This window comes from Podarcis cretensis, assembly GCF_951804945.1.
Source record: "Podarcis cretensis genome assembly, chromosome: 2".
Taxonomy (NCBI): Eukaryota; Metazoa; Chordata; class Lepidosauria; order Squamata; family Lacertidae; genus Podarcis; species Podarcis cretensis.
The window spans coordinates 115148938-115176808 of NC_137171.1; the positions used below are offsets into that span (position 1 = coordinate 115148938).

Below are 27871 nucleotides of genomic sequence, written 5' to 3' on the forward strand. Positions count from 1 at the left end.
CCCATCTTGCATGGATGCTTTGCTTGAGATTCCTGCCTTTGCAGGGGGCTGGACTAGATGACCTTTGGGGGGGTCCTTTACAACTCTACAATAATAGAGCATCTGCTTTGCATGCCGAAAATCCCAAGTTCGATCCCTGGCATCTCCCGCTGCTGCCAGTCCGAGCAGACAACATGGAGCTGGATGGGACCAAACACTATAACGCAGCTTCCTGTATATATAAATGTATGTCAGAGACCCTTAAAAGTCCTCCTGGGTCTGAAAGCGAGCTATCCCGCACCGCAGGAGAAAAACACCCGAGAGGTGGGCTCCGTGGGTTGCCCGTGAAGCCGCCTGGCCCTTTAACTCCCCCCCCCCAAACACCCCACCCGCGCGCGCCTCTTTCTCGCTCCATCGCCCCCCATCATCTTCGCAGGGACAGCAAGAGCCGCGTGGCTCGTCCGGGGAAGGAGGGAGGGAGAGAGAGAGAGAGGGAGGGAGAGAGGGAGGCAAAGCAAGGCAGAGACAGGAGGAGACGGCGAGGGAGGCTTTTTCTGGTGGGGGGTGACGCAGAGAGCTTTCTCTCCCTCCTCCGGTGGGTCTCTAACCTCCCCCCAACCCGCCTCCACAACAGACACACAGACACAGAGTGGCAGCCACGTCGAGAGCAGCGGCAGAGATGTCTTCGGAGAAAACAGGTGAAGGAAGGGTCTGTTATAATAAAGGACGCTGCTGGTGGAGAACGATCAGGCGGGGATCGGGCCCGCCTGGGTAGCTGGGCGCAAGGTGGGCGTTTGGTGGGGTTAGGGAGAGGGGGAAAGATCAGATCTGCATCAGAGGGAATGGCACATGAAGATTTTTATATATATAGCATGTGCCATTCCCTCTGGTGCAGATCTGATATATATATATATATTGGAGTTTGTTTTTTTTTGCACATGTGCCCATCAAGCTGTGTGTGGGAATTATCCCTCCGTGTGTGGTGCTGTCAGGAGGGGGTCGTGCAAATGCTGCGCGTTGTGCAGAATGGAAATATTCGGGTGCGATGTTCTGTCCACGGATGCAGCTTGCAGAGGAGAAATTTGAGAGGGCGAGGGAGCATGGGTCCGATGTGAGGAGCGGAGCGCAGTTCTTGCGCGGGTGCCTGCCTGCAGAAGGCTTCTTCCTCTCGCAACCATGCCTGCCTATCACTCGGTTGCTGGGATTTGTGCCGCGGAGCTGTTGTGGAAAATGCCTGTGTGGTTGTGTTGACAGGTGTGCAAAGGAGGGGTGCAGAAGCTGAAGGTATCTGTGTATATGGCCTTTCCAAAGGCCAGGTTGTGCAGCCAGCCAGGGCCTGTAGATTGCATTAGGGCTAGTCCTGCTCAGAGTAACCCCACTGAAATGAATAAATACAGCTAACAAAGGCCCGTTAATTTCTGAAAAAATGAGAGTTAGCGTCAACCGTGTGTGTGTAATGTGCTTGCATTTATTTGGGTATTTTTCTCCCTCAAACATGCACAGAAAGGAGGATAGCTGATGTGCTGGAGAGTTGGGAGGGCTTGTGCATTGATCAGATGTTTCCACAGAGGTCACCGGCACAGGTAGCGTGTGCAATGGGTGAGGGATGCAAAATTCCATGTGCGAGGTGTGAGACTGTTTAGCAGGAGCGCTGTGCCGGGGGTAACTGTGTGCGCATCACTTTGTGATGTCATCTGTTATGTGTCTGGGTGTTCGGGGGTGTGTGTGTGTGTGTGTGTGCGTATCATGCAGGGTGTGAAATGGGAAATGGGTTCCGGCAGGTACAGAGAGCAGAGGGATTATGCCACTGATATGACATGACCTGACAAGCGGAGCCACTTCTGTTTATACTGCCTCACAGTATATTGCCTTGAGGAATGTGCAACTGAATTTTCGCCATGGAGAGAAGGCTGTATTTATGTAGTTTTTTTGAGTGTGGGGGTACACAACGGGGTTTGAGGTGTGAGCCGCACAGCGTCTCTGTGTTAGTAATGGTTTCGGGGTAGGTCTGTTAGCTTAGGATTCTGCCTTTGGGGCAGAGGGCATAGAGGTCTCTGTGGATCCCAGTGTTTGTGTACATTGTTCATCCACAGGCAGAACGAGGGTGGCCACTGGGGTGCCCTCCGGATACTGGACTTGAGCCGCCACCAACCCAATCCAACATGGCAAATGGGCGACATCTAAAGAAGGGCTTTCCCTTGATATAAAAGGAACGGCTTGGGCATTTAAGGAGTGGCTCAAGTGCATCCAGAATTCATAAGACTATCTAAAGCACTTTCCTTCATTGTGACTCTACTTGCATTTAAGAAAAGGAAGGGATGTGGTATGAACCTTTGGTCAATCAGACAGAATCATAGAATTGTAGATTTGGAAGGGACCCCGAGGGTCATCTAGTCCAACCCCCGGCAATGCAGGAATCTTTTTGTCCAACGTGGGACTTGAACCCAAAACCCTGAGTTTAAGGGTCTCATGCTCTACCAGCTGAGCTATCAGAACTCAATTCTCTCAAGATTCTTCCTTTGTTGTTGTTGTTGTTGAGTCGTTTAGTCGTGTCCGACTCTTCGTGACCCCCTGGACCAGAGCACGCCAGGCCCTCCTGTCTTCCACTGCCTCCCGCAGCTTGGTCAAACTCATGCTGGTAGCTTCAAGAACACTGTCCAACCATCTCATCCTCTGTCGTCCCCTTCTCCTTGTGCCCTCCATCTTTCCCAACATCGGGGTCTTTTCCAGGGAGTCTTCTCTTCTCATGAGGTGGCCAAAGTATTGGAGCCTCAGCTTCACGATCTGTCCTTCCAGTGAGCACTCAGGGCTGATTTCCTTAAGAATGGATAGGTTTGATCTTCTTGCAGTCCATGGGACTCTCAAGAGTCTCCTCCAGCACCTTACTTGTCAATATTACACTCACACACACACACTCCCCGTGCACCGCTATCATGTAAACATAGCTCCCTCTGACCTTTGCATTTTCCCATCATTTGCAAAGGAAGTTGGGCCACAACCTCTAAAACACAAATTCTCTGACACAGCTTTTGCATGTTCTTTTATCCTGTCACAAATGATCTGATACCTGGGGTATGTATGGAGCCTGGGGCTGAATGTGGCCCTCCGTGCCTCTCTACTTGGCCCTCAGAACTCTCCAGAGGCCACACACCTCTCCTTAGGCCGCATCCCTCACTTGCCCTACTTCACAGTATCCAGGAGTGCTTTGTCTGGAAAGTGCTCTTGATATCTGACAATGGCTTTTCTTTGCCTAAATCAGAGCTTTCCAAACTGTGTGTTAGTGTATCGGCTGCAGTTGTGTCGTGTGAACGCTCCCTGCGCTCCTCCCGGGGCTGGAAAGGGGTTTAGTTTAACCTTTGGTTTGCTAGTAGAACTGAATTACTGTGTCGCGAAATAATGCGTATCTAAAAAGTGTGTCCCCCAACATGGAAAGCTCTGGCCTAGATGGAAATTAGCCCACTGTACAAAGGTAAAATTTGCATTCCTTTTTTTTTTTTTTTAATAAATGTTTATTAGCATTTCAATAATACACATAGACACACACAAAAAAAGAAAAGATAACAGAAAATACAAAAATATAGAAAAAGAAAACAATTACAAACAAATGAAATTTCAATTGCTTATTTTCATATAACTTCTTTCTTAGACCTCCTCTCCCCTCCCCTTCTTGTATTCCAATTCAAGTTATTAGTCCTGCAAATCCTTATTACTTAATTCTCAACCTTAAACTTAATAATTTTGACATACTGTAATTTTGACATACTGTAATTTTACCTTTCCTCATTCTTCCATAAAATTATTATTGCATTCCTCATTTTCATTTCCTTTTAACAATTTTAGACACCAATTTTAGCTTATCTAGTCTTAAACATCTTATACATCATTTCTTATTCTTTAACATATTTCTTAAAGTCAATATTTCCCTTCCATAGCTTTCCCAACTTCCATACAAATATCAAAACAAATTAAAAGTAAGTAATTAAAAATTCTGTACCCTTTGGATTACCAAACTCCAACCCCCCTTTCCCGGTTTAGTCCCCAATAAATGTTCATCAATCAATACTGTTTAACCTGGAGATCTCACGTCCGAGGCTCTCAAGTCACCCTCAGTTCCTCTCTGCCGGCCTCTTGGATAGTCCTTTAGGTTAAGCCCCAGGGCTCGAAGGGGCTCTGACCCAACAAGATCCATGATTTTTCCAGTTGGCCCTCCATATTTAAGATTAATACTAATGAGGTGTTCCACTCTCAAATTTGCAATTTCCAACTCAGTCCAAACTTTCCACCTCAAGTTTTTATTCTCCTTTGTTGTCTGCATGCCAGGCCCCAAGCTGTAATTCTCCCTTGACATCTGCAAAATTACCAGTCCACCTTCTTTTTCCTCACAATCCACAGTCTCATGACTCTCAAATTCCTCTTGTTGTTGATGTATATAAACTTCCTGCCTCCACTCCCTGTCAGCTTCAGCAATGTTGTTTACTGCCAGGGCCAGGGTGTTCGCATTTGTAGTCAAAACATCTGTCTGATCTTGTAACTTTCCCAGGAGAGCCAGTATTTTGTTGAGTTTAGTCTGATTATTGCTTCTTTCAGCCATTTTTACAGTGTCTCTCAGTTTAAAAACCAGTCAGTAAGTTAATTTGTAGCTGCTCTCCCTTATTTTCTAGAAGTTGCAACAAATATGGCCAGCAGATGTAACAAAGACGAAGTTCCCTTTATCCTTTCCTTTTGACAGCTATTTTGACAGCTGTCAAAATCTTCAATAGTTCCTCAACAGGTTCTCTCACGGGGCGTCCCCGGGTTCTGGGGGGGTGAAACTTTAGCTCCAAACGTCAAGTTTATCCTCCGGTAAAGTTTATAGTGTCAAGCCGTGAAGTTTTTTTTTTTTTAAAAAGTTCTCTCGACCTTAAGTTGCAAGCTCTTTGCGTTAGAATATCTACTCAAAGGGGGGCGGGGCGACTTCCTTTTTGACCCTTCCCCGCTCGTTCCCAATTCAGAAAAATTTGTTTAAGATCCAAATTCCATGTTTACTCACGGGTTCTTGTTTTTGAGTCCGAATATTTCAAGGAAAAAGTCAGCGCTTCTCCGGCAATGGCATGCGGCTTCGCTCCGCAGAAGGAGCAATCGACTCACAGCACCGCGCCGTCCCCCGTCCCCATTCCTGAGCCTTTAAAAAGGCTCCTTCGCGGTTTGGGGGGGCGCAAATGGTGCCCGCCGAGTCACCACGTTCACAGGCATCCGCGCCTGTGATTTTTAAGGGTCCCCGCGTCGCCGGCGCGGACAAGACCCGATCCTGCGGAGCCGATTCCCTCCGGAGCTCGGAGGGAATCCGCCATTAATCGGCAGCGCTAACCCGGAAGTCCCAAAATTTGCATTCCTTCCTCCACCCGTTTCTGTCTCTGGCCTTGTCCGCTATAGGAATGTGGGCCCCAGAAAGTTCCCCAGAAGGGAGAGCGGCTCCTGGAGTGAAAAATGTTCCCCATCCCTGCCATATACCACAAACGCCATACATTTAAAGCTCGTTCAGTGCACGCTCAGCATCCTTAACAAATTACAGGTCCCAGGATTCTCTGGGAGAAGGCATGCTTAAAATGTGAGATGGGTGTGCTTTATATGCATGGTGCCCCCCCCCACACATACACAAACCTGTCAGTACTAACACAAAGCCCATAATCAATGCACACAGAGCACAACAAAAATCCAACATACCGCATCCTAGTATACAAATGTATTTCATGCATGTTGCGCTTATGCAGCCCACGACACCATACACAAACACATGGGCATGGACACGCACAAGTATTTTCTACAACTGTTCCTGAACCTGCAGGTGCACACATGCAGCAGGCAGAAGCTGAATCTTCCACAGAGACACACTCACTGCTGCCACTCCAAAAGGGCTCCTTAAGAAATCCCTTCTGTTTTATGCCCCACCAGAACTAAAATACCCTTACGGGAACTAACGAGGCAATTTAACATACTTACAAAGGATGTCAGCCCGTTTGAACATGCGCATCATTCCAGGATGACATGCCAGGGTCACGTGGGTGGTTTTATGGACACCTACGTGACCTACGTGACCCTACGTCCCACACTTACACAACAGTGTGTAGGAAATTTGCAAGCGGGCACTATTCTGCCAACCTGGGTGTGGGGAACCTTAGGCTTTGGAGCTGAATGTGGTCCTCCAGGGCTCTCCATCAGCTGCTTGGAGATTTCCTGAGGACAATCCCACACTCCACCAGCCCTGCCTTGCACCTTCCTTGAGAGTTTTTGCCTGGCTGGAATAGGTCCTTGAACTCTGATGATGGCCCTTGCTTGTCTGGGTGGAGGGACAGAGAAAAACATGTGTGTCTAAGTGTGTGGTGTGTAGTAACTACACTCCTGTAGGAAGGTAAACTTATTGCTCCACCCATTTTTGCCTCTGGCCCTGCCCACCGCTGTCATGTGGCCCTCAGAAGCCTGGCCAGAAGTGAATGTGGCCCTCACGTTGCAAAAGATTCCCAGCCCCAATTTACCTCATGGCCTTCTATAGCCTTCCTTTCTCCCACGTACATACACACTCTGCTCTTTCCTGTTTGCATACATATATGTATGCGCTCTATGTGGGGCTACCTTTGAAGGTAACCCGGAAACTACAACTAATCCAGAATGTGGCAGCTAGACCACATAAGAGTGGCCGCCGGGACCACATAACACTGGTCTTGAAACATTGGCTCCCAGTATGTTTCTGAGCACAATTCAAAGTGTTGGTGCTGACCGTTAAAGCCCTAAACAGCCTCTGTCCAGTATATCTGAAGGAGGGTCTCCACCCCCATTGTTCTACCCGGACACTCAGGTCCACTGCCGAGGGCCTTCTGGTGTTTCCCTCGGTGTGAGAAGCCAAGTTACAGGGAACCAGGCAGAGGGCCTTCTCGGTAGCGGCACCCGCCCTGTGGAACGCCCTCCCACCAGATGTCAAGGAAAAAAATAACTACTGTACCAGACTTTTAGAAGACATCTGAAGGCAGCCCTGTTTAGGGAAGCTTTTAATGTTTGATGCATTACTGTATTTTAATATTTTGTTGGAAGCCACCCAAAGTGGCTATGGAAGCCCAGCCAGATTGACAGGGTATAAATAATAATAATAATAATAATAATAATAATAATAATAATAATTTGCACACCAAACCCTCCAACATTTCTCTGATGAAAATAGTTCCTATTCCATTATTATTATTATTATTATTATTATTATTATTATTATTATTACCCTGCCCATCTGACTGGGTTGCCCCGGCCACTCTAGGTGGCTTCCAACGTATATAAAAGCATAATAAAACTATACAGGGCTGCCTTCAGAAGTCTACTAAAGGTTGTATAGTTTCTTATCTCCTTGGCTCGAGAGTTGCATACTCTCCAACGTTTCTCCAATGAAAACAGCGACATCCTAAGGAAAAGCGGGACATTCCGGGATCAAAAAAGAAACCAGGGTGGCTTCCGTAAATCTGGGACTGTTCCTGGAAAATACGGACATTGGAGGATCTGTGCACACCCATTTTTTTGAGACCTGTGCATTATAGCAGCTGAGACAAAGAATTGCATGCTTGGGAGTCCCTAATTCAGACGTCACCTCTTGGCCACTGACTCACCAAGGCTGCCATCTTATATGCACTTAATGTTAAACTCTCCCACTGAGCTCAAAGGGACTTACTTCTGAATCCTAAGATTGTACGCCAGGGGGGCTTTAAGCAAAACCAATCTCTCCGCCTCGCCTCCAGAGTCATAGGAATGATATTAGCCTACCTCGCACCGCTGTTGTAAGCACCGCTGAACATTTAGGAAGAGGCCTAGGCCAATACAAAGGGCTTAATTCCACCAAAGTTAAGCACTTCAGCCCATCGATTTGGCGGCAAGACGCTTCGGCACGTGCCCGCCGCTCTAATTGGAATCAATGCGGCTTAGAAGAGCTTAACATTTCCTGGATCATGCCCATTGTGCTATTATTGCTCATTACGGATTGACGGATGAGATATTCGGAAACGGGGGAAGAACGGGTGGCTTTGTTTGCTAATGGTTTCGGTCCTGAAGGGAATGCGAGGTTAATAAAAAAGACCTCGTCCTTTGCTGGCACTGAAACGTTAGCAGCCATTGAGCTCTTATGCCCCATTTAACCTTTATGATTTTTTTGGAATCTTACAAGCTGGTTTATCCTCGCCACCACAACCAGCCTGTCTGGAAGAGGGATGCTCTCGGTTTTAAAGGCCAGTAACTGACGCCGAAGGAGAAAATGACCTGCCCAGGTTGTGTGGGGGCCGAGACCGGGCATCTGAATCCCAACAAACCTCTCCATGTGCCTTTTGTAATCCACTCACTCATTCACCTAACCCCCCTACAACCTTCCCCCCCACCCCATTTCTCTTCTCCCCTCAGGACACGTCTTCCTTCTGCCTCTATAAATAGAAAGCAGGCAGGCAGAAACAAAGTGACCTAAAAAACCCATAACGGGAATTTGTTCACCCTCTGGAGGGATGGCCTACTTTGGAGAGGGTGTGTGTGTGTTTGTGTGTGTGTGAGAGAGAGAGAGCGTGAATAAAGATCTATTTTGTGTGCTCTGTGTGTAGAGAGGGCAGTTGTATGACCCCCAAAGTGGATCATATATATTTACCGCACTGCAAAACTGTCAGTGTACAATTGTGTGTCGGTGCGTGTGGGTATGTGTTGTGTACCTGCCCTCCTTTTTTGCACACTCATGGGACCGCCTCTCTAAAAGATGCCATGGGGGGGAACAAACAAACAAACACATCGCCAACGTAATTTAATGCAGAACTGCTATTTGAAGGGAAAGGGCAGCTGGACAAAAATACCCAGAGCGTAATGACTGGTTAGGGATGTGGATACGGCCGCAGGGCCAGCCTGTGATTCAGCGACGTGAGGCAGCTGCCTCAGGTGGCTGATTTTGGGATGCTGTTAAATAGGGCAGCAAATTGCTGGAGATCTCGTTTGTCATTCTGTTGGTAGTTCCTAGGTTTCTAGGGCAGGGGTGGGGGGGATTTTTCTCAGCCTGAGGGCCGAATTCCCTTCTGGCCAACTCTCTGAGGGCCACATGTCAATGCTGGGTGGGTCTAGAAACAGAAGTGAGTTTTTAGCCAAAGTGTTCAGTAGATTTCCGCTTGCACAATTGTCATCATCTTCCTCTCTTCTCTCTTGCGCCATTGGCCCATCTATCTCAGTACTGCCTGCACTGTTTGGCAGCAGCTCTCTAGGGTTTCAGAAGGGGGGCACTCTCAGCCCCACCTGGAGATGAATCTGGGGCCTCTTGCATTCAAATCAGATGCTCTGCTACTGAACTATAGCCCTGTTCTGAACCTCAGGCCCAAAGGAGGGCTTGGGTCCAAAGAAGGGTCTCAAACGTGTCATGAAGAATTAAAGAAGATGTTGAAAATATCAATAATAAAAAAAACCAGAGGTATATCTCCTTGAATTGATAGGAGAAGAGATACCACGGGGGGTGGGGGTGGGAATCTTCTTATATGCAAGTACAGCAGTTAGAGTAGTGATTGCTGCTAAGCGAAGTCACAAACTCTGTCCTTAAGGAAGGAATGGATTTGTAAACTAAATGAATACTTAACTCTGGCAAAACTAACAGCTATTCTAAGAAACCAATCGAATCAACAATTTAAAAAGGAGTGGGAATGTTTTGATGAATATATATGGTAAAATATTGCTCAAAAAAAGATATGCCGAGATTGAAATGTAAAGTATCTGAGGGAAGGTAAATCAGTAAGGAAAGATAATAAGAATATATAGTAGATTTGAGAAGATTGTAAATGCAAATATAAATGTAATCTCAGAATGTAGAGGAAATCGAGTGGGGGAGGGACAAAAGAATATTAGGTTTGATTGACGGATATGTGGGGGCATGGGGAGGATGTGGTGATGGCTTTGGTTTATTTATATTGTGATGTAATATGGGGGGGGAAAAATTGTATGGGGGGGGGAACGTATCAGAATGATCAGTTCTAGTGCTTTATTAAATAAAGGCCTAGATGTTCTTTAATAGCAAAGCAGCCTGCCAAGTCCCTCAGCCTTTGTAGATGTGGGGCAGACACCGCAGCGAGGGGGTGGCTTGTCTGTTCCCAAGCAAACATTCATACCGTACATTCTTTATACACAAAGCAGCATATGTCACTTTGGCCAGGTACTTCTCATCACTTCACCTGACCAGAAGAGGGCATAGGTGGCAAATACCCAAATCTTACAGATAGCGCCCCTTTCTGGGCACAGAGCCCAGCACCTCAAGCCCCCAGATAAGGATAAAGCAAGCCGATTAGCGGATATAAAAGCAAGTGAATACAGTGGTACCTCGGGTTAAGTACTTAATTCGTTCCGGAGGTCTGTACTTAACCTGAAACTGTTCTTAACCTGAAGCACCACTTTAGCTAATGGGGCCTCCTGCTGCTGCCGCCGCGCCACTGAAGCCCGATTTCTGTTCTTATCTTGAAGCAAAGTTCTTAACCTGAAGCACTATTTCTGGCTTAGTGGAGTGTGTAACCTGAAGCGTATGTAACCCGAGGTACCACTGTGCAATCATGATCTCATTGCTACAACAACTACCAGTTACCGTAATCATGGGGATATATTGACTACCAAGATGGGGTTTGCAGAGCTTCCGGAAGAATTCAACACAAGCCCTTCCTTATAAAGTTATCACTGATTTTCAGTGGTGCTAGTTTCTGAATAAAATGCTCTTAGAACATGTGCTGCAAATAAGATTTCAAGGCTGCAGGCTACAGCAAGTATCACACATATGGACTGAAACAGGAAGACTGTCAGTCATGATTTTATGTTTCTGTCAAAGAGAACAAGAATGGTGACAACATCATATTCTCCCCCCCCCCCATTTTTTTAAAGGAGGGTGCCTAAAATTCCTTTTAGTTTCTAATTGCAGTTTTCGTTTCTAAGACAATGAGGAGTGCGTTGTTGTTGCTTTTTAAAAAGTTTTTGGGCCAAGGTTGTCAGTGCCAGATGATACCCTTTTAAAAGCACATTAGAATTTAACATGTCGCCAAAGGTGTGCCAGAACCCCCATAAAATAGCAGGCAATGAGCCAGTTCAATCCTCAAAGGCACCGGAAGCGACATTATTGTGCTGAAGAGCAAGTTGCCATTGTGATCAACGGAAGCATAAATGCGCACTGAAGGCACGATTAAGGTCCCCTGTTTGCTATATTAAGCTGAATCAGATTAACCTCCTCATTAAGGGAAACTGTGCCGTGGAATACTTTAGGTGCAGCTGAGTAAATGGCGCTGTTAGTCAGGAAATAAGCTGAGCTTGACACAAAGTAGTGAGCTGGTGGGCAAAAAAAGGAATATACGAACTGAAGGGAACGTAGGCAGCACAGCACTCCATCCTAAAATCTAACAATACAGAGTGATCATATCATACTGACAGACACACACTCATATATATATATGTGGCAAGCAAAATTAATGCAGGCAGCACGTTGGAAAGAGCCACAAATAAGTTTAATAATGATGATGATGATGATGATGATGAGAAAACAACAAAGGATTAATGAGAGCCAGTGGTCGTGTAGTTTTTAGAGTGTCAGGCCTGGGACCAGGGTTCAAACCTCTGCTCTGCTCAGCCATGAAACTCACTGGGTTAATCATAAGAGCCAGTCAGAATCTCTCAGCCTCAAGGATAAAATGGGGAGGAAGAGAACCATGTTTGCCCCCTTGAGTTGGAGGATATAAATGTAATCAATACATGTCAGTCTGATGTGGCATGGAGATGGTGCCACAGGTCAGTCTGGCTGCAGTGCTCAGGAGCAATGGCCACGGGGGCTGCCACTGCACCCCACCACCCCCAGTATCTGCCACCTGCCTAACAGAAGGGACAGCCCTGCCTCAATGCCACTGTCCTATTTGCACCAGATCGGCCCATCTCCCTGCTCCTTTCGGGCGAAGCAAGTGCCAGAGCGTGGATTTAGGCCCCGTGCAGATGTTGGTAACTTACTTGCTTCTTGCCCAGGACTCTTAGCACGGGCCTGCAGCAGGGTTCCTTTTCGATCAAGGGGAAAGAGGTAAGGGAGAGACTGCCGTGCATTTAGGGGCTCAGGTAATTAACTGGGCTTGATATGACCACGAGGAGCCACCTCGCCCGAGAGCACAGGGAGAATTCAGGCCAGTAACTGTGGGCTGGAGCACATTAGTGCGCTGCCAGAGGAACAGCGAACATGTTGGAGGAGGTAATTGTAGGTTCTTGCAGGACCAAAGTACCCACCCACAGACCCTGCTGAGTCTTTATGTGATTTGTTGCTCCAGTTTTGCTTCTTTCCAATCAGCCTGTGCCGCAGCTGGGCATTCCTGCAGCATCTCTGCATGGGATGTGAACTCATTACCCAACTCTTCCTGATAGAGGCACGCTGACTCTCAGAGGAGGCTGCTTGCTGCATCTCTGCATGCATCACTGTGCTGGGCCTTGCCTCCTTTCAGTCAGAAAGCACACCCTTAGTCCAGATTTGAAAATAAGGGACCAGCAGCCTCGAAAATAAGGGATCAGCAGCCAAAATAAAGGATTTTGCTTAGCTTATCAGTTCCATCGGCCCTTCCCCGCCCGAGAGGGAGGGAGACTCTTGCCCATGCCGCCCGCGAGCCCGGCATGAGGCGGTTGCGGCGCCGCTTCAGCCACTGAAGTGCCGTCCTTCTGCATCCCTCCCCATCCCCTCCTCTTCCTCCTCCCTCAGGCCGCCTCCTCAGCCGCCTCCGGCTTCCCCTGGCAGCGCGGCGGAAGTCTCGCAAGAGAGGGGCCGCCTACCCGCCCACCGCCACCTGTCTCCTCACAACATGCGCCTGAGGGGGAAAAGGGAGAGACGGAGACGCGGCAGCTCATGCGCGCGCTCTCTCTAGCAGCAGAGGACCCCGAGCCGCTGCTTCCCTCCCAAGCCGGGCGAGCATGAAACCCGGGAAATTTAAGGGACATCACCAATCCGGGACAGCAGCGGGACACGGCACTGGGATAAGGGAGTTTCCCGCCAAATAAGGGACGGTTGACAGCTATGCCTTAGTCACAGGCAGACTCAGGGGATGGGCTCCTCTGGCGCCCACATCATTCTTAGATTTATACGTCAATAACTTTCTGCAGTTTTATCCCTGTGACAACCTTGGGAGGTTATCTTAGGCTGAGGGATAGTAACTGGCCCCAAGTCACCTTGTTAGCTTAGGAATTTGAACATAGGTCTCCCCAGTTCTAATCTGACCCCCTAACATAGAGATGGGCCCTTTAGATGTCGCTGGACTACAACTCCCACCATGCCTGCCCGTTGGCCATGCTGGCTGAGGCCTGTTGGGAGCTGGAGTACAGCAGCACCCGAAGGGTTAGACCCTGAGACACACACCCTTCCCCCGCTCTAATGGCAACCACACCATGCTGCGAGACAGCGATAATGAAAAGTCACAATGAATGCTCACGTTGCTCATTTGCAATTTAATTGGGAATGTATTGTTATAGGGGTTTTTTCAGCGGGTGAGGCTAAAACCTATAAATTAATAAATGGTAGGATTTTGCATACAGTGGTACCTCGGGTTAAGTACTTAATTCGTTCCGGAGGTCCGTACTTAACCTGAAACTCTTCTTAACCTGAAACACCACTTTAGCTAATGGGGCCTCCTGCTGCTGCCGCGCCGCCGGAGCACAATTTCTGTTCTCATCCTGAAGCAAAGTTCTTAACCTAAAGCACTATTTCTGGGTTAGCGGAGTCTGTAACCTGAAGCGTATGTAACCTGAAGCGTATGTTACCCGAGGTACCACTGTATTTAGGATGTGAAGGGAGGAATACCAGCTGCAGAGGAATTCCTGGGTTAGCCTATGTAAAAGGACCCGGCTAAGCTAGGGCCATTAAGAAACAATTGAGGGCCTCTGAGGGCCATTGGCAATGGACAGAGACAGATGTTTGGAAGGTTGCCTGGGGTCACTGTACGTTTGAGGTGACAGGGAAAGGGAGTGTGGTAGCCAAGGTTGCTTGGAAGAAGAGGAAGGAAGGAAGGCTGGGACCAATCTTTGGGCAGGCTGGCTGCAGAGCTGACTGGGAGAGATGACTTGGGCTCTAGAGATGCACTCTTGAAATAACCATGATAGTAAGATCAGGACTCCCTCCATGCAAACCAAAGGTGTAAATAGGCGGATACAGTGGTACCTCAGGTTACAAATGCTTCAGGTTACAAACACTTCGGGTTACAAACTCCACTAACCTGGAAGTAGTACCTTGGGTTGAGAACTTTGCCCCAGGATAAGAACAGAAATCGCAGTGCAGCAGCAGCAGCAGCAGCAGCAGCAGCAGGAGGCCCCATTAGCAAAAGCGCGTCTCAGGTTAAGAAGAGTTTCAGGTTAAAATGGACCTCCGGAACGAATTAAGTTCGTAACCCAAGGTACCACTGTACACCATATTTCTTAAACTTATGACAGTCTCCATCATGTCTTCCACTCTCTCCTGTGGGGATGGCTGGAACCCCATGAGCTTTTGCCACCGCTCAGCAGAGAGAGACAGAGGCACCCGACTTTTGTGACAGTACCCAGCAAGCGTTGGCTGTTCCATGTGGTACAAGCCCTTCCCGACACCTTGTCCCACAAAATCCCTTCCCCGCTCATGAGCTCTGAAACGGCATGTCCAAAATGGTTTGTCCTCGCTGTTGAGTCTCTCCCCGGTCGAGGGATGAGTGCTCCCTTCTTGTCTGCGCCAGAGAGAAAGGCTGTTATCATGAGGGAGCCCGTAGGCCACACACCACATGTTTCTCTCCCCTTGGCCTGGATTCTGAGCTGGCCCAAGACAATTTGCTGCCTGAGGGAAAGGACAAAACTGCCCTCCTGCACATCTCACCCGCATTGCTTGGACAGAAGCTGACTAGACTGGCAGTTCAATGCCGGCAATTGAACTGCATATACACCATGCATTTAGAGCACGCACCACTCAAATAATCCTGGAAACTGTAGCAGGCCTAGCTACAATCCCAGCAGCCTTAACAGACGACACTTCCCAGGATTTGTGTATGTGTGTGTGTGTTCTTTGTGTATGTGTGTGTGCATGCAGGCCATTAGATAGCATTATCCAGCGCACTTGAGAGCAATAGTGCCGTTCAGTGGGAGCATGGAAGGCCTGTGGAGCATGTCGCTCTGATCTCCAACAGAGGAAAGTGGCCTGGGGACTGAGGAGGAAGGGTTGGAGAAGCTGCCACCCCTTGAATACGCTGCCTGAGGTGGTTTGCCTTGCCCTGCCTGGCTTGACTCTGGAATAAACAGCCGTGGGGAATGTTAGGCAAACAATGGCTCTTTGTGCAGCTAGGACAGTTGTCTCCTTCAGGATCACTGCCGGGGCGGGCGGGCGAGGCAGAGCGCTGATACCAGGCGGCTGTTGACAAATCCCTCATGTTTTTGAGGCCAGGGCCAGGCTGCAAATGTTGAAGAGTGGGCTCTCCAGGCACAGAAGGACAATGGGCTCCACAGCTGCAGCCAAGAAGGGTTGAGCTACCAGCACTGTGGATGCTGAAACCTTAAAGTTCAACAGTCAGGCTCCTAACTTTTATACCAGGCGTGGCCGATCCAGAGGTTTCATATTGCCTGTTGGAAGAGAGTTATTCTGAGGCCCGAGCGCACCAAAGTCATGCGCAGAAGGGCCACAGCTCAGTGTCAGAGCATCTGTTTGCATGCAGAAGGCCAGGCCTCAGCTTCAATCCCTAGCACCTCCAAGCAGGATTAGAAAAGGCTCGCTGTCTGGACAAATTCATAGAGGATAAGGCTGTCTCCATGGCGACTGGCCACAGGCATCTGGTTGGCCACTGTGAGAACAGGGTGTTGGACTAAATGGGCTGCTGGCTCTTCCTAGGCCCTTATGAAGCCATGGAGAGCTGCCGCTAGCGGCTGCCAAACACTTTCCCTGTCTACAGACCACTTGAAAATAGCTGAGGGTCTTCCCGGACCACTTAACTATTTGTTCTGCCTGTTGTAGCAATTGCAATGCGCTGTGCTAGAGGCGGCATAGTTCCTAATTGTCTTTTTATTACTTCTTTTATTTCTTACATTACCATTTGCAGTCCATGGATGTAAGAAATAAAAGGAGAAATAAAAACAGGATTAAAAATATTTTTTATGTTTGATGAAGATATGCCACGGAACACCTTGAGGAGCAATGGGGGTCCACAGACCAGTTTGGGAACCCCTGGTGTGTAGACAGTACTGAGCTGGGTCTGAATCGATATAAGGCAGCTTCCTATGTTCCTATAAGGTGGGGGTGTCTCAGCATACCCTCCAACACAGTGACGGCAAAATATGGGATGCAATCTTCCCGGACACCATCTTCCATTTTTTTTAATCACACTAGAACGGCAGCCATTTTGGATTCCATGATCTCGCATGATTTTGCACCACAATTTTTCCTGGAAAAAGACGCTTTTGCGGGGGGCACGGTGCCCAAAACACACGTTTTTGGGTGCCACACAAGATTATAGCCCCGGGGGGGGGGGAGCCTTTTTTTCTGGGGGAAATTGTGGTGTGAAATCACAGCGACCAAAATGGCTACCGTTCTCTCACAATAAAAAAATGGAATGTTCCCAGTTTTTCCAGGACACTTGCTGGGTATGTTCCAGTATTGTTGTAGTGCAGCTCCCATCGGCCCCAGCAAGCAAGGCGAATGATCAGGGACGACGGGAGTTAGAGTCCAACTACCTCAGGGGGGCTACAGTTCTTCCATTCCTGTCATACAAGGCAACTCCATGTTCATGTGAGCCTCAGGCACTGCAGTCTTAGTGGACCATTGAGCAGCAGACCCCTGAACCAGTGACCAGGACGCAGCTGCTATGCCTGCTTGCTACTCCTTGTTGGCATGTCTTGGTGGGCCTAGGATAGCCTTCACCAGCCTCGGTTCCTTTCAGGTTGTTCAGCCTACGAAAGCTTCCAGAAGGCACCTGCTGATAAAAGGCTGTTCTGCTGACCAAGGTTGTGTGGCTCAGCTGGGAAAACCTAAGAACAGCCTTTGGACACATGTGGGTAGAGTGCATGGAAGGCTGAACAAAATGGCGGCAACTGGCTGCCATTTCAGGAGGAAGCGGCAAACACCCAAGCCAGGCTTGTCGAGGCAGCACATTAGGCTAGTTCCCGGCCTCAGGCCAAAGACATTTGTAATTCAGTCTCCCCAGGGTCCCTGACATACACTCTCCACTGCCTGCCTCTTTTTCCCTGGTTCCATGCTACAGTCATTTTCCATCGATCCACTTCACTTTTCAGTCAGCTGTGATCTCCAAAAAAACAACTCGCATTGATTAAAGTGTGAGACAGAGGCGCTGCCCTCAGGCTTGCAAACTGAAAAGACACACAGAACGGAAGATTGTAGCTTAGGGAAAGGCAGAGAAATGAAATTAGTTAGCTAATGCTGGAACAAAGGGCTCCCCCAGGCAACCTGCTTATTCAGCATCCATCCTAATTTGCCTGTTCAAAGTTTACATGATTGCTAGTCTAGATTAGATTTCCTCAAAAACTTGGCCTTCAAGATGTTTTTGGCCTACAACTCCCATGATCCCTAGCTAGCAGGACCAGTGGTCAGGGATGATGGGAATTGTAGTCTCAAAACATCTGGAGGGCCGAGTTTGAGGAAGTCTGGTCTAGATCCAGTCTTTCGAAAGCCTTCATTCTTATTTGTTTACACGGTGGTTATATGGCAAGGAGCATTCATCCTGATAGACCTGCAGGGCGTTCCTACATCTTACTGCTAGTTATAGTCATTCATTCATCCCACATTATGCAGTGTCTTTCTCTGTCACTTTCTAGACTGCAGAAAGGCCCCTCCTGACTAGTGCCTGCAATCGATGCAATCATAATATGTTAGTGGTGGATTTATGCTGGACAGTCCACCCAAAACTGGAATGTTAATCTTCCGGGACGCACTCCCACATGAGTCATATGACCCATGACTCGCTCTTGCCCCCCAAGTGTTTTTTGGGGGGTGACAGCACAGCGCGATAGCACAGCACCCAAAATGGCCGCCATAATCTCACAAGAAAAAACCAGGATATCCTGTTTTTTCCCAGGACACTTGGCAGTTATGCCATCCTGCAGTTCTGCCGTACTTCCCCAATGGTACTATATCATTGACTTACTTCAAGCAAAGCACTCCAAAGCTTTTGCAGGTGCAAATGATATTGAAAGTGCGGCTGTGTATAATGCCCCAATAATATCCTGAGCACAAAGCATGAGGAATGCTTATTGGAAAAAAGGGACATCTGGAGGGGCCCTTAATTGTGCAAAGCTAAAGCTTGGGTCCCTCCTGCAAAATACAGACTGTGAACCTTCATTTCTGGGCTTTGTTCAATATGACAGCATGGTGTGCCCCTTATACATCAGCCTGGTAAGATGCAGTCACATTGCATCTCTCTGATGAGTGCTTTGATGTTTAGCTGGGCTTCCATCGAAAGGGCATTCCACCAGCGTTAGAACTTATTTGAGCTAAGAGAAAAGCATTACATAGGTCTGGTACGTTTGTTCCAAAAACTGTTTTCACCAGTCATCTGAATGCCAGAATGGGGAGAATGTGTATCAGATTTGGAGGCAACACGAAGCTCAGACGGATTGCAAGCACATTGGTGGACGAGATTTGAATTCAAGACAATGTTGCTGGATACATTCAATGAATGTGCCTTTGTTTGGTTGCTGAAATGGAGATTTCGTGGAAAAGGAAAAGACACAAGTAGTCCTGTTTGGGGGTTGTTGTTATTGTTTTGGGGCGATCCCTTACCAGCTAAGTCCAATGATTCAAATTATGCTGTGCTTCTGGGTGTATATTGATGCTCCTTTAACATCTTTTCTTTGTGGTTCCCCCCCCCATGTTGTCTTTTCCTTCCTCCTTAGGACTCCCCGACTCCGCCCCCCACACCTCTCCTCCCCCCTACAATGCCCCTTTGCAGCCACCTCCTCCACCCCCGCAAGATGCCCCCATCCCCGGCTACAGCGACCCCCCTGCCACGACCGTCCACTCAGGCACTGCCACATTGCCCCGGCTCGGAGGGGCTGCTACCCTGCCCCGCCCTCCCCCTACATCAGCCACCCTGCCGCGCCCGCCACGCCACCATTCCGCCACCCTGCCGCGCCTCCCCCCGGATCCCTACATGCAGGAAACTCAGTTTAATGGAGCCCCTCAGGGCTACGTCGTGCAGACTCATCCACCGGTCGGGACCCTACCGATCGGAGGCTATATGCACCCAGGATACCCCGTCCAGCTGCAGCCGTGCACGGCATACCTTCCGGTCTACCCAGTAGGGGCGGTGAGTTGTTTATGGTAGTGGGCAATCTGCAGGGCTTCTTATGGGTGTGATCAACTTGCGGGCAACTGCGTATATGTGCGGCACTAGGAAATCATTAAATAATTTAATTCATACCTGGAATTGGGGAGAGAGAGCTGGAGAGTTCTTGTGGCCTGTGAAGAGACCCTTCCCGGAGCCCAAAGGCGACATCAGTGAGGGCAGAGAAGAGGCTGGATGCGCAGCAGGGCTTTGCTTATGCTGCTCAGCCTTCCCTCCTAATAGCTGAAATTTGGGGCAGCGCAGCAGCCACAGCCACCAATTTCCCTCGCATTCTCCTGCCCACAGCTGTCAACCTTTCCCTTTTCTTGCAAGGAATCCTATTCAGAATAAGGGAATTTCCCTTTAAAAAAGGGAAAAGTTGTCAGCTGTGCTCCTGCCTCCTGCTTCAATTCCAGTTGTGGCTAGTTTTGCTACAGTATTTCTTATCTGGATTGCAGAGAGAGTGGCAAAGAGGGCATTTAGAGGGGGCTCCCCACTTACGCAATTTTCACTCATATATGTGGGGTGCCAGAACAGGTGGGGAGTCACCTATATTATGAGTTTTTGCATGCTATTGTCATTAATTTATGCATGTTTAGGCACACTTTAACCTGCATTTGTGTGCACGTTATCTGGATAGAGAACTGCACTGCAAAAATCTGGAGCAAAGTTTGAAAGGTGGCTGTGTTTCAGTCTGTGCGTTGTTCTGGAAAGTGTGGTTTTTGACAGGTTTGCCTTTTAAATTATGATTATGATTTTATTTATAACCTGCCCATCTGGCTGGGATTCCCCAGCCACTCTGGGTGGCATTTGTGGTTGTTTAGTCGTTTAGTCGTGTCCGACTCTTCGTGACCCCATGGACCAGAGCACACCAGGCACTCCTGTCTTCCACTGCCTCCCGCAGTTTCGTCACATCTAAAAACATAAGTGAATATCTAAGAAACTTAAGTGAATCAAGATTCTTCCCCATCCCTAGAACCCTGTCTCCCACCGGCATCCCGAAGTGGTACAGTCCTGGAAGTGTTTATTCACATATATTGTGCCATTCATGTGCCTGGTGCATTACAAACAGCAGTTAGGCCGGGCCTATGCTTTCCATGGGACGCAGGTGGCGCTGTGGGTTAAAGCCTCAGCGCCTAGGGCTTGCCGATCGAAAGGTCGGCGGTTCGAATCCCTGCGGCGGGGTGCGCTCCCGCTGCTCGGTCCCAGCGCCTGCCAACCTAGCAGTTCGAAAGCACCTCCGGGTGCAAGTAGATAAATAGGGACCGCTTACCAGCGGGAAGGTAAACGGCGTTTCCGTGTGCGGCTCTGGCTCTGGCTCTGGCAAGAGCAGCGATGTCACGCTGGCCACGTGACCCGGAAGTGTCTCCGGACAGCGCTGGCCCCCGGCCTCTTGAGTGAGATGGGCGCACAACCCCAGAGTCTGTCAAGACTGGCCCGTACGGGCAGGGGTACCTTTACCTTTACCTTTATGCTTTCCATAGTTAAAGCAATGGTTTTCCCAGTAGTGATGTATGGAAGTGAGAGCTGGACCATAAAGAAGGCTGATCGCCGAAGAAATGATGCTTTTGAATTATGGTGTTGGAGGAGACTCTCAAGAGTCCCATGGACTGCAAGAAGATCAAACCTCTCCATTCTGAAGGAAATCAGCCCTGAGTGCTCACTGGAAGGACAGATCCTGAAGCTGAGGTTCCAATACTTTGGCCACCTTATGAGAAGAGAAGACTCCCTGGAAAAGACCCTGATGTTGGGAAAGATTGAGGGCACAAGAAGAAGGGGACGACAGAGGACGAGATGGTTGGATAGTGTTCTCGAAGCCAGCAGCATGAGTTTGACCAAACTACAGGAGGCAGTGGAAGACAGGAGTGCCTGGCGTGCTCTGGTCCTTGGGGTCACGAAGAGGCGGACACGACTAAACGACTAAACAACAAACAATGCTTTGCGAGGCGTTTACAATATGAAATCCACCTGAATGCTTTAGGCCACCTTTGACACTTCCGGAGAGAAGCAAAATGGGGATTCCTTCCTCCCGTGACACCGGCTTTTCTCCCCTCTTGCTTGCAGGCCTACCCTCAGGCCAACCCTCCACCTCCACCATCTCTGTCCCCTACACAGATGACCCCCGGCATCGCCATCCTGGAACCGAGGCGCCCGCCCCACGATTACCTTCCCATCGCGGTCCTCACCACCATCTGCTGCTTCTGGCCCACAGGGATCATTGCTATCATCAAGGCCGTGCAGGTGAGCAGCTGAGGAAGAGAAGAGGGGAGGTACAAGAATCATAGAACTGTAGGCTTGGAAGGAGCCCTAGCCCAACTTCCTGCAGTGCAGGAATCTTTCGGGGCTCGAACCCACAGCCCTGGGATCATGAGTCTTATGCTCTACCAACTGAGCTATCCGTATAAGGCCCTGTTCAGCTCAGGACCAGGTTACTGGAGGGACTGCCTTATCCCTTATAAACCCAGATTGCTGCAGTCTATAGGAGAGCTTCTCCTGCAAAGATCTCAGAAACCTGATACGCAGTAACTCAGAGTAGGGCTTTTGGTGGGGTTGGCTTTGTTCTGTGGGAAAGCCTTTGCGGTAGCGTTCCACTCCTTCACCCAGACAGAATCACCCGGACCATAGGTGTTAAGTTGTGGGTGAACATATCAGACGACACAGCGATTCTTCAAACAGCGCTTGTTTATTCACAGGCCAGAACAGAACTGAACTGAAGGGTTCAGCCAGGCTGCTTATATGGAGCTCCAGTACAACGTAACTGTAACCACTTTCTGTAACTATCCAATCACTGAACATCACTTTCAATCCCTTATTTGCATATGTGAACCTGAGTAAAAACTATCTACAGTATCCCCCTGCTGGCCCAGGGTGAGAACTTCAGTACATAACAATAGGGGTGAACTGGCTCTGCAAGGCTGCACAGTGTCCTCTGGAGGGCCCACCTGTTAAGAGAAGAGAAAACATGTGAAAGAGACTGTATCTTAGCCTGTGTTATTTTATCCCCAATGGGCTGAGTGTCCATGGGCAGCTCGAATGGGGGTGGACGTCTATACATCAGCTCGTATGTTGTGAGCCCAGTTCTCTTGTTAGGGGCACATCGGACCCGAAAGAATGCAACTGGGAGCATGTCTGGCCACAGTGTTCTGGTTTCTTGAGTCAATTTGGCAAGTTGGTTCTTCAAGGTTCGATTCATTCTTTCAACCTTCCCTGAGCTCTGGGGCCTCTAAGCTGTATGCAATTTCCAATTAATCCGTAGAGCTTGGCTCACCCCCGGATGATGTGGTGTATGAAGGCTGGGCCATTATCGCTCCCTATTGCTCTTGGCAGCCCGAACCTTGGTATGATTATTTCTTGCCATTCCTGGAGGGGGGCCTTCTGCCCATACCGCTGGGGGTACACTGATCATTCTTATGAGCTTCGAATCCAGGCCCTCTTTTTCTCTATTATCCCCCATTAAGGCTGCCACCAATCTCCGGGCATTTTCTCTGGGCACCATGAGAGACATAATTCCTGTGCCTGCAAAGATACAACCAACACTTACTATCTGCATTCTTCCGATACCATGGAAGACGTAACACTCCTGTTCCAATAGGCTTCCTCAGCGGGGTGAATGGGTCTTTACCACAAGTGTCCACTTTGTTAGGGTTTCAGTCTTATTTAAAATGTATTTGCTATTTCTGTTGGGGGCGGATTTGCATTAGCAAACAAAAGCAAAAACCTAATGCTATTCTAGGCTGCATCAACGGAGGTATAGTGTTCAAATCAAGGGAAGTAATAGTACCACTCTATTCTGCCTTGGTCAGACCACACCTGGAATACTGCATCCAATTCTAGGCACCATAGTTTAAGAAGGATGTTGACAAGCTGGAAGGTGTGCAGAGGAGGGCAACCAAGATAATAAAGGGTCTGGAAACCAAGGCTGATGAGGAATGGTTGAAGGAGCTAGGTATGTTTAGCTTGGAAAAGAGGAGACTGAGAGAAGATATCCTAGTCATTGTCAAATATCTCAAGGGCTGTCACCAGGGCCAGATTTAGGTTTGATGAGGCCCATAGCTACTGCCTCTCCAGAAGCCCCATATGATGTGTTTTGTGCTGTTGAACCAATCACACAACATTCATTCCCTACTAATAAATCTTAAAATATAAATCCGGGAACATTAAATGAAATCCGGGGACATTCCAGGGATGGATTTTGTCCAGGGACAGATTTGTAAATCCAGGGACTGTCCCTGGGAAACGGGGACGTCTGGTAACCATAATTTAAGAACCTCCAATGAAGGAGAGTCCACCATCTTCCGAGGTAGACCGTTCCACTGTCAGTCTACAGTCTACAACCCTCATCATTCCATGGCAGCTTAGCCAGTGGTCAGGATTGATGGGAGTTGTAGTTCAACGACATCTGGGGACCCGTGGTCGCGATGATCACGGCTGTCACGAAACCCTGCTGGGTAATGCAGACAATGGGTTTGAATAGGGTGGCAACCAACACCGTTGCTGTTGAAGGTCTTAATCTTGTCACAACGGTAAATCCTGTCCCATGTTGTGAGCGGTAAGCCACCCTTTTTCATCCGCAGAAACGTGCTGAAGATTTTGAGGAATATGCAAGCAGTTAAAATGGGGAAAAAGGAAACAGTTTTAATTCCTCAGGAACATATGCTCGGCGCACTCCCTGTTCACGTCTGGCTGGCACCCCTCACCTCCCACACGCGCACACATTTTGTACTCAGACACATCGTTCTGTGCTCTGGAAATAATCCCGTGCTTGAGAGGAGGCTGGCAGCCATTTTACCAAGCTGGAAGAGTGCGAGGTTTCTTGCCTCCAGCTGAGGTGCCGAGTCCATCTCTGCCTGCCTGCCTTCCCGCCCACCTGTAAAGGATAAATAACATGTAACTCTGGTGCTTGGCGGCCGCTGACTCCTACTCAGAGAGAAAAGCGTTATGGGAACATGCTATGAAGATGACAATGTTAGGAAAGTGCTCGTGGAGCGATTTCTAAAAGCTACAAACTGGTTTTTGCTACAGTCCTAAATGGAGTTAACTGTTGGTTAAGCCACCTAGCCTAGGACTTGCCGATCAGAAGGTCAGTGGTTCGAATCCCCGCGACGGGGTGGGCTCCCGTTGCTCAGTCCCTGCTCCTGCCAACCTAGCAGTTCGAAAGCACGTCAAAGTGCAAGTAGATAAATAGGTACCGCTCTGGCAGGAAACAGTGTTTCCGTGCGCTGCTCTGGTTTGCCAGAAGCGGCTTAGTCATGCTGGCCACATAAAGCGAGATGAGCGCCACAACCCCAGAGTCGTCCGTGACTGGACCTAACGGTCAGGGGTCACTTTACCCTTAAGCTTAGGGTGGGGAAATGTTTTCAGCCTGAAGGCCACATTGCCTCATAGGGGAGCGGGGTGGGGTGGGGGCAGATGTCAGTGATGGGTGGGGCTACAGGCAAAAGTGGGTGGGGTGACAGATGTGACTCTTCCCATTGTAATGTAGGCAACATCCCAGTTACGTATAGGTAGACCTTCCAAGTATCCCTATTTTCCAAGGGACTGTCCCAGATTTACAGAAGCCACCCTGGTTTCTCACTTGATCCCAGAATGTCCTGCTTTTCCTTAGGACATCCCTATTTTGATCAAAGAAATGTTGGAGGGGACATCTCTATTTTCATAGGAGAAATGTTGCAGTTTGCATAGGTCAAGGAGTTTCCACACATACACCTCTCTCTATCCAGGCAAGCATAAGGGATTCTCACAGTTCAGTGACACATTTCAGGCAAAGGAGGCCATGGAGCAGGGCTCTTGAGGGCTGTGGCTTGGAGAGAATCCTGAGGACCATATAGAAAGACCCGGAGGGCCATATTTGGGCCAGAGGCCCAAGACTCTCCACTCCTGGTCTAAGCATTTGAACACAATGGGGTGTGTTTCTTAGTATAACTTATTGCTGATAATAATTTCTTCTCCCAGGGAATCCTGGGAATTGTCCTGGCCTCCCCTTGTCCTCCTTCTTTTTAATTTCCTTTTACACATTTGGGGCCCAGTTTCCACACCGGCGTAGTTCGTTCTGTTTCAAGGTTAAGTTATCTGGACCTGAGCAGGCCGCGCAGAAGGATCACAGGAAGTTCCAGCCAGACTATTTATTTATTAATTGTTCCGCAAAACACAGGCCTCCGGACAACTTGCAGAGAATTAAAAACAGCTTTTGAAAGTCAAAAATATAAATAAAGTACCACAAAGATGCCGCAATAAAATCCATAACCAGCACAGAGAACAAAATCCATAGACAACCACAATCAATTAACTGAGCTATTTGGAAAGCTGAAACCATATTAAAAAAATAAACAACCCTTAAAACAGTCCAGTGGATAAAAACAGGGACAGGGAAGAGATGAACAGTCTAACAGAGGCTAACAAAAAATGGGAGGATATTAAAAGGGCCTGGGAGGAGCTCTTCCCACCCCATTCTCTTCCCACCCCCAAATCTATTGCAGAGTCCTGGGGGAACCCCCAGAACAGGTAATCCCTATGCCCTTTTAAAATGTGTGTTTTTTTTGGGGGGGGGGGTTGTTGTTGGATTTTTTTTATTATTATTATGTATTTTGTGGTTTTATATTTTGATTTTGTTCTGTGATTCGCCCTGAGAGCTCCAGGTATAGTGTGGTGTATAAATTCAATCAATCAATCAATCAAATAATTGGGTTGTATGTTTTGTAAACTGCTCAGAAGCCTATTTTGGCATTAGACAGTACATGAAATAACCATTCTCCTCTCACTTCTTCAGGTGCGGACTGCGGTTGCCCGCGGCGACATCGTATCAGCAGAAATTGCCTCACGAGAGGCCCGCAACTTCTCCTTCATCAGCCTGGCTGTGGGCATCGCGGCCATGGTCCTGTGCACTATCCTCACTGTGGTGATCATCATCGCTGCCCAGCACCATGACAATGACTGGGACCCCTAGCGCCCGGCAGCCTTGCCTTCCGACTCCTCCTGTGCCCCTGGCAACTGGTGTCAACAGCCCTGGAAGGAAAGCGACAACACACCCCGGCAACCATTGCTCCCAAGGATGGTCCTTGGCAACCGGCTCCCCTGCGGTCCTTAGCAACCGTCTCCTCCCCCACCGCCAACAATACTTGGAATGCTTGGCTACCGTCTCCCACAAAGCTCTCGGCAGTATTCTCAGCAGAATGACTTCCGGAAGACGATATTCAGACTGAATGCTGACACACCGGAGGGGGCCCGTCAGCTGGGGCTCCTCGCAACGAATTTTCCATCCTGCCGGTTTTTAAATTTTTTATTTTAATCCAGAATACTTTGCTTGCTTTTTTCCTTCCCAAAGAGTAGGCTCCGCTCTCTTGTGCCCATGGCAACAGCCGCCTTCCTTCTACTGCATTCTGCATGCATCTTACTGCCCGTTTAACAGGACAATGCACCGCACCTGTGTATTCATTAAGCATTACCCCTTTGTATCCACAATTGCTTTCTGGCAGTTCCACCACGTGAAATAAGGCCAAGTAAGACGCTCTGCCAATGTTGATGCTGTTCCATCAGCCAATTCTCCCTTCCTGCATTACAGCCTTGCAGGAGGAGGTGGAGTGACCGAATATTGGGGGCAGTTTGAACCTCTTACCTCCCTTTTATTTTGTTTCCCATCCAAATCCATCCTTCCTCTCTGCACTAAATAATACAGCCTTGCTCTGTTGTCTTTTAGCTCTCTGTTTTAGATAAGAACCCCTTCTAAAATAGGTTGATTCCCAAAGCATTATTCAAGATAGCCGTCAAAAATATTCATGTGCAGTTAGGAAGCCATAGCCTTCCCTTCACCATTTCATTTGCGCATCTGCTCCTAGCTGCCCAGTCCTTCTCAAGGTTTCTTTGAAGAATGCCCTATATTGCTTAAAAGCATCTCTTTTTAAAATACCTCTCCATTTCATATGGCTCTTCTTTTAAAAAAATTCCCATCGCTAAAGAACGTACGGGAAAAAAATTGAGAGTAGGAGAAAGAAATCTCTTCTCCCATGTGGTGGCAGGGGCAGTGATGGCTATTAGAGCTGGGCGATACCTGGTTTTCAACATTGTGAAATTTATCGGGTTTAGACCCCTAAGCAGTAGCAGTTGCCAGGACATTACCCCGTTCACCTCTACATAGTTACATTGTTATTTCAGACATCATGATATATCAGTATATCACAATGTTTACCTGGTGATTTATCACCATGTTGAAAGCCAGACCTAACACACACATCTTGATTCACAATATATTGCCAGATTATGGAACCAATATTACAATATTATTTATTTGTTGAATTTATATACCACCCTGTACCCGGAGGTCTCAGGGCAGTTATGGACTTCAAACTGGTTTTGGATGATATACTGATATATGTCACAGCCCTGATGTTTATATAAAGAAGAATCATAGAATTGTAGACTTGTAAGGGACCCACAAGCATAAATCTAGTCCAACCCCCTGCAGTGCACCCAATTTAGGGCTCAAACCCACAGCCTTGTGATGAAGAGTCTCCCGCTCTACTGACTGAGCTACCACACAAAGCCTTGTATATAGCCAGTTACAGTGGTACCTCGGGTTACATACGCTTCAGGTTACA

General features: G+C 48.4%; 1 protein-coding gene and 1 long non-coding RNA gene across 3 annotated transcripts; both read left to right on the forward strand.

The window, feature by feature from the left end:
* Positions 1–369: 369 nt before the first annotated feature.
* On the forward strand, positions 370–26770 carry PRRT1 (proline rich transmembrane protein 1). 2 transcript variants are annotated; one of them, XM_079964048.1, is made up of 4 exons: positions 370–677; positions 18850–19262; positions 21396–21521; positions 26047–26770. In XM_079964048.1, exons 1-4 carry the CDS (start codon positions 659–661, stop codon positions 26221–26223), a joined length of 735 nt encoding a protein of 244 aa, XP_079820174.1. In that variant the 5' UTR covers positions 370–658; the 3' UTR covers positions 26224–26770. The 2 variants fall into 2 exon arrangements, with proteins under 2 accessions (XP_079820174.1, XP_079820173.1); XM_079964047.1 differs by having other exon boundaries at positions 373–677; positions 21345–21521.
* Positions 9515–11305, forward strand: LOC307210577. The gene is made up of 2 exons (XR_013836074.1): positions 9515–10322; positions 10660–11305. It is a non-coding gene; the product is annotated as an uncharacterized lncRNA (long non-coding RNA).
* Positions 26771–27871: the final 1101 nt, after the last annotated feature.